Source organism: Aulonocara sp. 'chitande type north' Nkhata Bay, linkage group LG4 (genome assembly GCF_057382095.1).
Source record: "Aulonocara sp. 'chitande type north' Nkhata Bay isolate Kocher_YH1m ecotype deep benthic linkage group LG4, A_spYH_male_GT1.1, whole genome shotgun sequence".
In the NCBI taxonomy this organism is placed as follows: domain Eukaryota; kingdom Metazoa; phylum Chordata; class Actinopteri; order Cichliformes; family Cichlidae; genus Aulonocara; species Aulonocara sp. 'chitande type north' Nkhata Bay.
The window spans coordinates 37,573,243-37,585,193 of NC_141347.1; the positions used below are offsets into that span (position 1 = coordinate 37,573,243).

Genomic DNA, 11,951 nt, shown 5'->3' on the forward strand with positions numbered 1-11,951 from the left:
CCCTCCGCGGGAGAGAAGCGCGCAGCCCTTTCCCTCCCTGTAGCACAGGATGCGAACGGGCGGCGGTGAAGCGACGAGACGTGACTCTGCGCCGACGCTGTCAACATTTCCCGCAACATCCGAGTGAAAATACGCCGAACGAAGACCGGGGAACCTCCGCCACCCGTATCACCGACTGAACCCGTCCTGTGCCTGACAACGACCGAGCTCCGTGGAAGAAATATAATCCGCTGTGGGCGCTGCGCGGCAACCGAAAGTGTCGGACTGAAGAGAGGCAGCCGGGGGAAGGAATGGAGCTCATCACGATTCTCGAAAAAACCGTCTCTCCGGGTGAGTCCCTGCATCACGCAGCGCACACAGCCGGCGGCCCGGGCCCGATGCCCGGCCGGGGGGTGCGGTGTTTGCGAGACGGCGGGCTGCCCGGAGCACCGGGGAAAGTTGGAAGCAGGGAGGAGGGAAACCATGCTAGCTCACTGTGCTAACCCGTTAGCGTTACGGCCTGACGCCGCTGGTGACTTAGCACTCTACCGGGCGTTTAAGCACACTTTAATGGCATTGGTAACCCTTTAGCCTGTCGACGGGAAACCAGAAGACGTTGTCATATCGCCATCACGCGGATTCGGGCCCACATAGGCCGTAATGCCGGCTGTGTCCCCCCGATCAGAAGCCGCGACCCTGCCCATGCCCGGGTTAGCCGTTAGCTTCTTCGCTAGCTCGGGCCATTCAAACTGTCGGCCGCTTTCTCGGCGTGTTCTCCTGGGTAACGCCGCTTTAGAGTCGCTGCGGGCACAGGCGAGCGCCCTGGTTGTGAGTTGACCTCTGCTCCGCTGCTTTAAGCGGAGTTGGCGCAGTTTTAGCGGCTCCGCTGTTTGCACATAAAACTTCATGCGCGTCTCTGGAAACGTGTCGGCTAGCGTTAGCCTGCTAGCACAGTGCAGGTGGCTAGCGCGCATGTTGTAGGGTCGGTGTGCTTCTCGGTACCACCGATGGCTCTCACCGGGGCGGGAGTTAAACTTTCTGAGTCTGAGGTGAATCTTTAGTGCGGGACATCCACCCCGGGGCCGGGTGCTTGTGTGTGAACGTCTGGTGAACACGTTTAACCACCGTGCGTTAGCCCGTCCGCTAACCAGCCCCCTCCTCTCTCCTCTGTCCGCAGACCGGAATGAGCTGGAGGCGGCGCAGAAGTTTCTGGAGCAGGCGGCCATAGAGAACCTGGTGAGTATGGAGGGAGAGCAGCTGGAGCTCAGGCTGCTGCAGGAGAGGAGCGGACAGGGACCGAGGACTGCTGGATCCCGCCGGCTTTTCCTCCTTCCTCCTCCCCTTCCTCCCTCTGCATTGGCACACACGCACGCACACTCTTCACATATGTGTCACAGTGAAAGCCTCCATTGGCTCCTGATATGACCGTGCCAGGGTCTGCATGCTTCAGCTACTTCAAGGTCTTCATCAGAGGGCGAAGCTGATGCTCCCACATTTCTACATACCCTTTGTGTGGTCCTGACCTTTGACCTTGCCCTCATATACTATTTAAGTACACATGCTAACTTCAACCAGAACAGGAAGTGGTTCATAGCGAGTGTCTGTGAAGGTTCATAGCGAGTATAAATATGTATGTTGAGCGAGTATATCTCTGTAAACGGGCTGTCTCTGCTGGTCACATGACTGCAGCTTTCTGTGACCAGGTGTGACCGGCAAGTGCGAGCAGGTGGGTCTCTGTGAAACATCAGTGTGAGGGTCACAGCTGTTCCAGGGTTTCTGTGAGGGTTGGATGCCGTCTCCACGGGTCGCCCTTCTTGACTGTGTGGTCAGGTTTGACTGATATTCTGTAGTGAGGGTGGGGCTTGATGAGTCAGGGTGTTGCGGTTACGTGGCTTACTTGTTACTCAGGGAAATGTTTAAATGTGTTGTCAGATGTGGTGACTGGCATGTAGAACTCCAACTAAAAGGTGCAGGTGGTGGGGGAGTCGGGGTAGGGCCGGTGGGGTTTGCAGTAAAGCCGCCATGGGGCTGTGGCGGTGTAGTTTGTGACCATGTGGGCGCTGTTGTCACGTGTCACTGGGAGACCAGGTGAGCCATCCTGAGCAGCAGGTTCACCTGAGGAAATGTTTCTTCCTGTTTATACACACAGACACTCCATACGATCGTCAGCTGTGTGAGGTGATGTCATCGTCGGCGGGAACCAATAAAATCAAAGATGACTTTCTGTAGTTTCTTATTTTGTAGTTTTTGCTGTGTCAGGAAGATAAATATCAGACTCTGTGGTCAAATGGTCTCTGTGTTAGAGACAAAGGTAAGAACAGTTACCGTTTATCTCGCAGTTATAAATTAAGCCCCACCCCTTCGCTTTACAGTGTGTTGACAATAAAACTGTAAACTCGGCAGAGTGTAACCCGACCGAGTCAATAACTCCTGCCAGACGCCGCCATCGTGGCCAGAAAGTCCACTGATCTGATATTTAAAACTGACTGTTCAAATCCAGATGTTTCTGCTGGATCGTGGTTTCTGCATGCTAAAGAATATCTGCACGCACACACACACACACACACACACACAGTGCTGCTGTGGTCGTCTGCTCACTGCAGAGAAACAGTTAGTTGTCTGTCCAGAGAAAAATAAAAGTTCTGGTTGGAGCTGATTGAGAGCACCTGGACACCTGCAGGAGGCGTGATGCTGATGGCGTCCTGCAAACAGAAGAAACGTAGTTGGCAGTTCTTTGCTGTTTGCCTCTGTCTGCGTGTGCTACTGCCACCTTCTGGCAGGAGGAGCACGCTGCGTCTTGTCAGGTGTGAGGGGAAAAGTATTTCAGTCCAAAAATATCTTCGGTCAGCTTTCTTCTCTGGTCTGACGTCAGTTGTAGCTCGCCGTCCTTCAGCCTGAAGCAGAGCGACGGGGTCAGGTGTGCCTCACCTGTGCAGACAGAATGAATGGAAGCAGAGCGAGCAATCAAATCACTAAGTCTGTTTAATGCTCCGCCCAGCAAACTGACAGCGACTTAATGTTGACAAGCTAAAGTAAGACTTGGTTCCAGGTCGGCGACCGATCTCTGGTTCCTGTTAGTGCTTCCTGTCTGTGATCGTACCTGCTGCCTTCTTGTTCACACGTTTACACCTGAAACCAGAGACGCAGAGCAGCTGTTGTAACGAGAAGCTGTGTTTCAGCTCCAGTAAAAATCCCAGCGTCGTCGCTTCTGCACAAAGCTTCCTTCACTCTCACTGTTTCACCGTAACTCAAACCAGATGTTTGACGTAATCAGTGACGCTCATCATGTGACCTTTGCTCCTCCTCCTTCAGCCCACATTCCTGGTGGAGTTGTCCAAAGTGTTGGCGAACCCGGGGAACACTCAGGTGGCTCGAGTTGCTGCCGGTCTGCAGGTGAAGAACTCGCTGACATCCAAAGACCCCGATGTCAAGGCGCAGTACCAGCAGAGATGGCTGGCCATCGACATCAACGCTCGCCGCGAGATCAAGAACTACGTAAGGGCCGAGCAAACCCCGCTCACCGTCCGCCACCGCCTCCACCTGTCTAACGGTTCCCGTGTCTCCGGCAGGTTCTACAGACTCTGGGCACGGAGACGTACCGGCCCAGCTCGGCCTCGCAGTGCGTCGCCGGCATCGCCTGCGCCGAGATTCCCGTGAACCAGTGGCCCGAGCTGATCCCGCAGCTCGTCGCCAACGTCACCGATCCGTCGAGCACGGAACACATGAAGGAGTCCACGCTGGAGGCCATCGGCTACATCTGCCAGGACATCGTGAGTCACGGCGAGCACGTTAAAGCACGCCGCCTGTTGTTACCCAAGTGTTCGCTCACCCAGCTGTTTTCCGCAGGACCCGGAGCAGCTGCAGGAGAACGCCAACCAGATCCTGACGGCCATCATCCAGGGCATGAGGAAGGAGGAGCCCAGCAACAACGTGAAGCTGGCCGCCACCAATGCGCTGCTCAACTCGCTCGAGTTCACTAAAGCCAATTTCGACAAGGACGTACGTTGCTTTCTCCTAACTCCTCCCCCTTTTAATGTAACTTTATTTGCAGGGAATCACGCTGACAAATGTGTACTTCCTGTTTCAGACGGAGCGACACTTCATCATGCAGGTCGTCTGTGAAGCCACGCAGTGTCCCGACACCAGAGTGAGTAACGCCAGCGTAATGCCCGTGACCTTTGACCCCTCAAATGCACTCACCTACTGCTCTTTCAGGTGCGCGTGGCGGCCCTGCAGAACCTGGTGAAGATCATGTCTCTGTATTATCAGTACATGGAGACGTACATGGGCCCCGCCCTGTTCGCGGTAAGACACCACAAACCTTTATTTAAACCCGAGAGTCAGTCGGAGTCGTCTCAGCAGCGCCGCTACTCTTGTCACTTCCTGTTTCAGATCACCATCGAGGCGATGAAGAGCGACATTGATGAGGTGGCGCTGCAGGGCATCGAGTTCTGGTCCAACGTCTGTGATGAGGAGATGGATCTGGCCATCGAGGCCTCAGAGGTCAGTGTGACGCTTCCTTTAACCAACAGGAAGTTGTTTTTTACTTCCTGTTTGTTCACGGTTCGCTCTTTCTGTCTCGTCCAATCGCAGGCCTCGGAGCAGGGACGCCCCCCCGAGCACACCAGTAAGTTCTATGCCAAAGGTGCGCTGCAGTACCTGGTCCCCATCCTCACCCAGACCCTCACCAAGCAGGTAGCTCAGCTGTCGGAGCCTCATCCCGTTTACCTGTCTGTGGCTTTGAGTCTACCTGTTTAGCTCCGCCTTCTCCTCTTCCTGCAGGACGAGAATGATGACGACGACGACTGGAACCCGTGTAAGGCGGCCGGCGTGTGCCTGATGCTGCTCGCCACCTGTTGCGAGGACGACGTGGTTCCCCACGTGCTGCCCTTCATCAAAGAGAACATCAAACATCCCGACTGGCGTTACCGCGACGCCTCCGTCATGGCCTTCGGCTCCATCTTGGAGGGACCCGAGCTAAACCAGCTCAAGCCGCTCGTCATACAGGTGAGACGCTCGAGCAGCTCGCCCAGCTCGCCCAGTCTTCTGTCTGTCACACAAATCCCTCTGTGTACTAAACTCCGCCCCCTCCTCCTGCAGGCGATGCCCACCCTGATCGAGCTGATGAAGGACCCCAGCGTGGTGGTGAGGGACACCACGGCGTGGACGGTGGGCAGGATCTGCGAGCTGCTGCCCGAAGCTGCCATCAACGAGGTCTACCTGGCCCCCCTGCTGCAGTGCCTGATCGAGGGCCTGGGGGCGGAGCCCAGAGTGGCCTCCAACGTCTGCTGGGTGAGTCGCCGGTCCGCGCTGGGCGTCATGTGGCCTTTGAGAGAGCTCTGTCAAAACGAACCCGACCTCAGATTTCGTTCTTCTTCGGTGGAAACCTTAACCTGTCGTCTCCTCCCTCAGGCCTTTTCGTCTCTCGCAGAGGCGGCGTACGAAGCCACGGATGCCGCCGAGGACCAGGAGGAGCCGAACACCTACTGCCTGTCCTCGTCCTTCGAGATCATCGTACAGAAGCTTCTGGAGACCACAGACAGGTATGACGATGCTCACACATGCGTCTGTGCCTCTGACGACCGCAGCCTGATGGCGGTGTGACCACTTCCTGGTTTCAGAGCGCAGAGTGAACTGCATAAAGAGCTGGCAGACGGCTTCCTGTCGGCTCGCCGATCGTGTCACAGCTGCTGTTTCCTTCACTTTAACACTTCGAGTTAACCGCTTAAATGATGATGTCATCACAGAGGTTTCTGTGATCGTGTCGACGTTTGTGGGCGGGGCTCGACAGCTGAATGCGCTCAGTCATCGGGCAGCCGTCGTGCCTCCTTGACAGCGCTCTGCGTACTCGTCTTTGATTGGTCTGTTCCTGTCTCTCAGGCCCGATGGTCACCAGAACAACCTGCGCTCTGCGGCGTACGAGGCTCTGATGGAGATCGTGAAGAACAGCGCCAAGGACTGCTACCCCGCCGTGCAGAAAACCACGCTGGTCATCATGGAGCGGCTGCAGCAGGTCCTGCAAATGGAGGTGAGGGCGCCGTCTTAGGGGCAGAGCGATATCGATGCCGTTGTGAGCATCGCTTGGATCTCAAAGTCATTCAAGAGAAAAAACATAGAGCTGAAATAAACTGGTTTAAGCAGACCAGGCAGCTTTTAATTTGAAAAGGCACTGGCTTCACGTCTCTTAACTTCCTGTCTTCCAGTCTCACATCCAGAGCACCTCAGATCGGATCCAGTTCAACGACCTGCAGTCGCTGCTGTGCGCCACTCTGCAGGTGAGACGGGACACCTGAGCCTTTCTGTGCTCATGCTCTTATTATGGCGGTTCTGAGTGTTTCCTGTGTGTGTGCAGAACGTCCTGCGTAAAGTGCAGCATCAGGATGCCCTGCAGATCTCAGACGTGGTGATGGCGTCCCTGCTGAGGATGTTTCAGAGCACTGCCGGCTCCGGAGGCGTGCAGGAGGACGCGCTGATGGCCGTGTCCACGCTCGTCGAAGGTACGCCACAGTTACTTGAGTGACTACACGGCGAGGGCAGTGACGTGTTGTGTTCAGAGGGCGCGGCTGTCCACGTGTCTCACTCTGCACATTTCTCTTGCAGTTCTGGGCAGCGACTTCCAGAAATACATGGAGGCCTTTAAGCCGTTCCTTGCCATCGGACTGAAGAACTACGCAGAGTATCAGGTAGGACTCGCACAGCTGATCACCACTTCCTGTTTCACAGTCGCGGTCTGACCTCGGAGCTGAGAGGCAAGTTTGCTGTTTATGGAGGAGGAGCTCTGATGTCATCACTGACTCAGACGTCACAGTGTTGATGATGTCATTGACGTGTTGCTGCAGGTGTGTCTGGCGGCCGTGGGTCTCGTGTGCGACCTGTGCAGAGCGCTGATGTCCAACATCCTGCCGTACTGTGACGAGATCATGCAGCTGCTGCTGGAGAACCTCGGGGTGAGGAGGGGGAGGAGCTACTTCGTCTTTATTGACATGCACCACACTGACCGTGATGTGAAAACCACGTTTATCTGAGACTTCCTCTCTCATCACTTCCTCGAGTTTTTCTGCACATGCTCAGTGGCAGGAGCACTTCCTGTGTGGCACAGATTTGGGCCACAGCGCCGTTAGCTGGCTGCTCTGACATCAGTGAAGCTGTAGAAATTCAGTTCCATTCCAGTCAACCTTTGACCCCCACACAGTCAGCTGGTTCAGTTTCCACATTAGCTCCCGTCTGCCCCTCACAGGGTCGGTCCAGATATTCCGACCCACAGTCACATGATGATCCAGGTGTAGCGAGCAGCCACCTGTTCACAGGTGTGGATTATTGATCCCAGACTTCACCTTCCTCTGGTGCTGTTTGATCACCTGATGGACATTTAACAGCTGCCGTGTTCCAAAGCAGTCTTTGTGCCGCTCACCTGTCTGACCCTCTCACAGGTGTGCAGATGTTAAACGTTGGTCTGTTTACAGAACGAGAATGTGCACCGGTCGGTGAAGCCTCAGATCCTCTCTGCGTTTGGCGACATCGCTTTGGCCATCGGGGGCGAGTTCAAGAAGTACCTGGACATCGTCCTGGACACCCTGCAGCAGGCATCGCAGGCTCAGGTGGACAAGGTAAAGCCCCGCCCCTTCAGATGTCTGAACACACACTGAATCTTGAACTTGGGCTTCGAGTGTAGAAATGCTCAGCTTAGATTCGGACGTCTGTGATGAAAACTCATGCACCACGCTGACCGTGATGTAAAACCAACCACGTGTATCTGAGACCTCTGACCTCACAGATTTACTTCCTGTCTGTCCGAGTTCACCTGACACATCTGAACCTGTGTTTCAGACGGACTACGACATGGTGGACTACCTGAACGAGCTGAGGGAGGGCTGCCTGGAGGCTTACACCGGCATCATCCAGGGCCTGAAGGGAGACCAGGAGAACGTCCACCGTAAGGACACACACACACACGGACAGACGGTCTCTCTGGCAGCGTCTGTCCTCAGGTGTCTGGGGCTACCTGGTTGTCTAAGTGCTAACGGTTATCGCTGTGATCGCATGACCACAGCTCCAGCGACGTCAGTTCCTCTTCCTGCTTGCAGTCAGCAGGAGGCTTTAGTGATGTCGCAGACAGACGTGGGTCCTTTTCACCCGGGAAGCTTTAGGCTGCCGCCGAACTCACAGCTTCCTGGTTTTGCGGGACCCAACAAATAAAAAAAACCTCCTGTTTGCTTTACTTGCTCTCTCACCCTCATCTCCTCTCCACCCCTGCAGCCGACGTGATGCTGGTGCAGCCTCGGGTGGAGTTCATCCTCTCCTTCATCCACCACATCGCCGAAGACGAGGACCACTCTGACGGCGTGGTGGCCAACGCTGCCGGACTCATCGGGTAAGCAGGGGGTGGAGCTGAAGCTCGACCATGTTGGTCCAACATGGAGATCTTATCAGGAGGTCACAGCCAATCAGAGGGTTCCTTTACCCCAGAACACTTCATGCTCAGATCAGATATCACAGAGCAGCTTTTATGGTTTTATTTTGAAGGAGCTAAACTTCCTGTGGTCTGCACCACAGCTGATCAGCGAGGGTCACATGGTTCAAAGTCTAAGGCGTTGTGGTCGGTGAAGAGAAATCATGCACCACGCTGATGGCGTGATGGAAAACAAACCGCATCCTCTGAGACCAGCACGGTTACCCTGGCGATGCTCCAGTGTCCAGCTTGAGAGCTCAGATTCTTTTCACATTAAAAGCCTCAGTTTGTTTGACGTGTGTGTTCTGTAGTGACCTGTGCACAGCATTTGGGAAAGATGTGATGAAGCTGGTGGAGGTTCGCCCGCTCATCAACGACCTGCTGACGGAAGGCCGGCGCTCCAAAACCACCAAGACCAAGACGCTCGCCACCTGGGCCACCAAGGAGCTCCGCAAGCTGAAGAGCCAGGCCTGGTGAGGGTGGAGGCATGCTTCTCGTGGCTTCTCTGCGTCACTTCCTCTCTAACCCCTCCTCTCTCTCTGTGTCTCCTGCAGATGGCGGGTGTCGTGTCAGGGCGAGATGAGACTTCGGATGACATCACTGAGGACAAATCGGCCGCTGGATTAAATCTTCTGTGTTTGTCGGCGTTTCGCTCGAAGCAGCAGAAGAAGAGATGAGTGTCTGTGTGTGAGCGCGAGAGAGAGACGTGTGAGCGAGCGAGAGATGATGACATCACACCACCTTCAGTTCCTGCAGGCGATGACCCCGCCCCCTCCCCCTCCCCTCTTGGATGGCCTGTGGACTGGACTGTGACTCCTCCCCCTTAAAGAAACCCCCTCTCCTTCCACTCCTCCCCCGCCTCTGCCCGCGATCCGCCTCTTTCGCTGTAGCTGGGCTCTCCTATGACATCGTGATGATGTCACCGACCTGCCGCCGCCACCCCCCCTGCTCAGGGGGAGGGGGAGGAGGGGAACTGTGTGGAATCAGCTGATCGAGTGACTGCGTGGACTACTTCTTCTGTGGAAAACTGGATTTTTGTTGCTCTTACGTTTCTTCTTCTGAGCACTAAACATGGCGGCGGAGCTGTGAGGGACGGATGCCTCCGCCCGCTCGGTCTCCTCCAAACAACGGCAGCACTAAATTCCTTCAAAATAAAAGCCGAAACGATGCTGAGAGGAGCGAGTGCCAAATGGGAATAGTTTAGCCCGGGCGTGAGCGAGTGCTGCGAGCTGCCTCGGGTTTCCTCGCCGCCGCGCCTGCTTTGGGAACGGGTCACTCACCTTTTTGCTTGTTAAGATTTCAGATGATTGAAGACGTTTGTATGAGGTTCTATTTTTCCATTGCTATGATGAAAATAAAGTTAAAGTGATACAAAACATTCCCCGAGCTCTTCTGTGCTTTCGCTCTTCTTCTTCTCGGACTCCTGGACTCAAACGTTTTGGACTCTGCTGATTGGACGCTGAGCTCTGGCTGTCTCCCACTGTTGGCTTGTTTATTCGACGCTACAAAGAACCATGATTTTTGTTTTTTGGAACTCACTCTATGGCTTGTTCAGTAGCAGTAAGGCGGTCGCTCCTCGCTACTGGGTGACTTCCTGTTGGGACGGTTTCAAGAAAAACAACAAAAAACCCCAACACTGACACGAAGCTTAAACGCTGCAGAGCGCGCTCATTGCCGCCTCTACGGCCGGAGAGCTTTGCTTTCAGTTGGTAAATATGATGGTCACTGAAAGCCAAGTGGCTCTGGCCTCGGAGGCTTTTATTTTGTAGAGGCGCGGCAGCTGTAGGGAGGAAGCACTTCCTGTGTTGACATGAACCTGAAAGTTTTATTTCTGAATTGTGAATCATTTGAAGCCGATCTGCTTTTTCTTTCATATTCAACTTTAGTGAACTAATAAAGTCTATATTGTACTGACCGTCTGCTGCTTCTTCACAACGCTACTGCTTCCTGCTGGAGTCTGACAAAATAAAAGCCTCTCACTGCTCTAAGTCGGGGCTCAGTCAAATCCTGATGCGATGGGTGAAGCAGTGTGTGGTGTCACGTGACCTCATGAGTGTTTTATTTTATCTGCTTTGCCTCAAAACAAACGCTCTTCCTCTGCACCAGACTGCATTCACAAAACTCCTGATTTTACCTGAGTACAGGTGAGCTGCGACAGTTGGGACTTCAGTTTAAAACATTAAAGTACAACACTGAGGATTCAGGTCCCAGCGGTGCTCAGACGTGCTGCTAAAGGCTGGCGCAAGCTCTGCAGCACCGCTATAAAATCGACATGAAAAGCTAGAGTATTGTAAAGCTCGTCGGGCCTGTGTGTGTGGAAACGGGTTATTCATAAGAATCTGCAGGTAAGGGGTGACGGGCTGGCTCAGCGTGCGTCACGTGTCGCCTCCACGGTTTCTGAGCAGCTCGTTATGCGCTCAGCATTACGGAATATCCTTTAAATCTTTCTAAATGTGTTCTGGATGGTTCAGTGTTTCCTGCAGCGCGTCCTTGCACTGCAGGGTTAAAAAAAAAAACAAAAACTGGTTTTGGCTGTCACAGAGCACCGGACTGGACCCCGGGCCACATGTTGGACACCCTGTCCTGCATATACACATAATGGAAATGATAAACCAGCTCTCTGTTGCTGTGGAAACAGCTGAAAAATGAGAAATGCACAATAATGGAAAGGTTTTCTGTTTCGCTCGCCAAAGCAGCACCTGTGGGCTCTAGAGGCTCACCTGTTGAGCTTTGAGTTTCCCTGCTCTCCGCTGTAGCTCAGGTCAGGTGTTCCTGCTACGAGCACAGGTGAGAGCAGCAGGGCCACCTCCTGTCGATGAGCCATACACTAATAATACAATGATGACCACCCACGGGCCTTACTTTGAGAACCTGACTTTCTCCTTCAGACCTCAGAGGGATTTTCGGGAATGATGATGTTTTCCATTGATCTGATTGGCCCGTAGGTTGTTCCTGATGAACCACCTTTGAGACCTCGAGAATCAATGATTCACTTTTTGTTTTTCTTTACGTGGTCATCGGACATCAGTTGTCGACTCGTCAGCCTCTCAGTCTGCGTTTCACATACAAGTTACTGACTGTTGGAGAAGCCTCTGACGTCACTCTTAGCTTCAGTTTCCCGGTCAACTCACTTGCTCTCCGGCTGCTGCGATGGCCGAGAGGTTAAGGCGTTGGACTTGAAATCCAATGGGGTCTCCCCGCGCAGGTTCGAACCCTGCTCGCAGCGACTTTTTAATAAAGTTCAAACACTCCCCTGAAAAAGCTGCACGAGCCGGAAACAGCCCAGAGAGTACGCGTCACACCAAAATAAAAAAGGAACTGTATGAGGATGAATTAAAACCAATGACTGTAGAAACCAGTCATTGATTAAAACACACAACACCGATAAGTAAAATAAGTATATTAATAATGTTTTGTAAACTCAAAGAAGAAATATAAAAAACAGAAACAATAAAAGAAATCATTAAAAAAAATCCAACCAACTGAAAAACAATAATTAAAAATAATACCTGTATATTACTGC

The 11,951-nt window shown here is 53.6% G+C and overlaps 1 protein-coding gene and 2 non-coding genes across 3 annotated transcripts; all 3 read left to right on the forward strand.

The window, feature by feature from the left end:
• On the forward strand, positions 1-10,343 carry kpnb1 (karyopherin (importin) beta 1). Its single transcript, XM_086290377.1, has 22 exons — positions 1-330; positions 1,157-1,215; positions 3,292-3,474; positions 3,549-3,749; positions 3,826-3,978; positions 4,067-4,126; positions 4,195-4,284; positions 4,372-4,482; positions 4,573-4,674; positions 4,762-4,986; positions 5,080-5,271; positions 5,392-5,522; positions 5,860-6,007; positions 6,183-6,254; positions 6,332-6,476; positions 6,580-6,662; positions 6,819-6,926; positions 7,443-7,586; positions 7,807-7,912; positions 8,236-8,350; positions 8,740-8,901; positions 8,983-10,343. Coding segments are annotated over exons 1-22 (2,631 nt in total). The 5' UTR covers positions 1-290; the 3' UTR covers positions 8,984-10,343.
• Positions 8,036-8,173, forward strand: LOC147333292 (small nucleolar RNA SNORA79). The gene has a single exon (XR_015128968.1). It is a non-coding gene; the product is annotated as a small nucleolar RNA SNORA79 (small nucleolar RNA).
• Positions 10,344-11,572: 1,229 nt separating the features above from the next.
• On the forward strand, positions 11,573-11,654 carry trnas-uga (transfer RNA serine (anticodon UGA)). The gene has a single exon. It is a non-coding gene; the product is annotated as a tRNA-Ser (tRNA).
• Positions 11,655-11,951: the final 297 nt, after the last annotated feature.

Excerpts from the sequence above, each read along its gene's own strand:
- kpnb1 (XM_086290377.1), top strand. The coding sequence starts at position 291 with ATGGAGCTCATCACGATTCTCGAAAAAACCGTCTCTCCGG. Across the intron at positions 6,008-6,182 it reads AGCAGGTCCTGCAAATGGAG|TCTCACATCCAGAGCACCTC; the intron begins GTGAGGGCGCCG and ends CCTGTCTTCCAG. Across the intron at positions 6,663-6,818 it reads AGAACTACGCAGAGTATCAG|GTGTGTCTGGCGGCCGTGGG; the intron begins GTAGGACTCGCA and ends GTGTTGCTGCAG.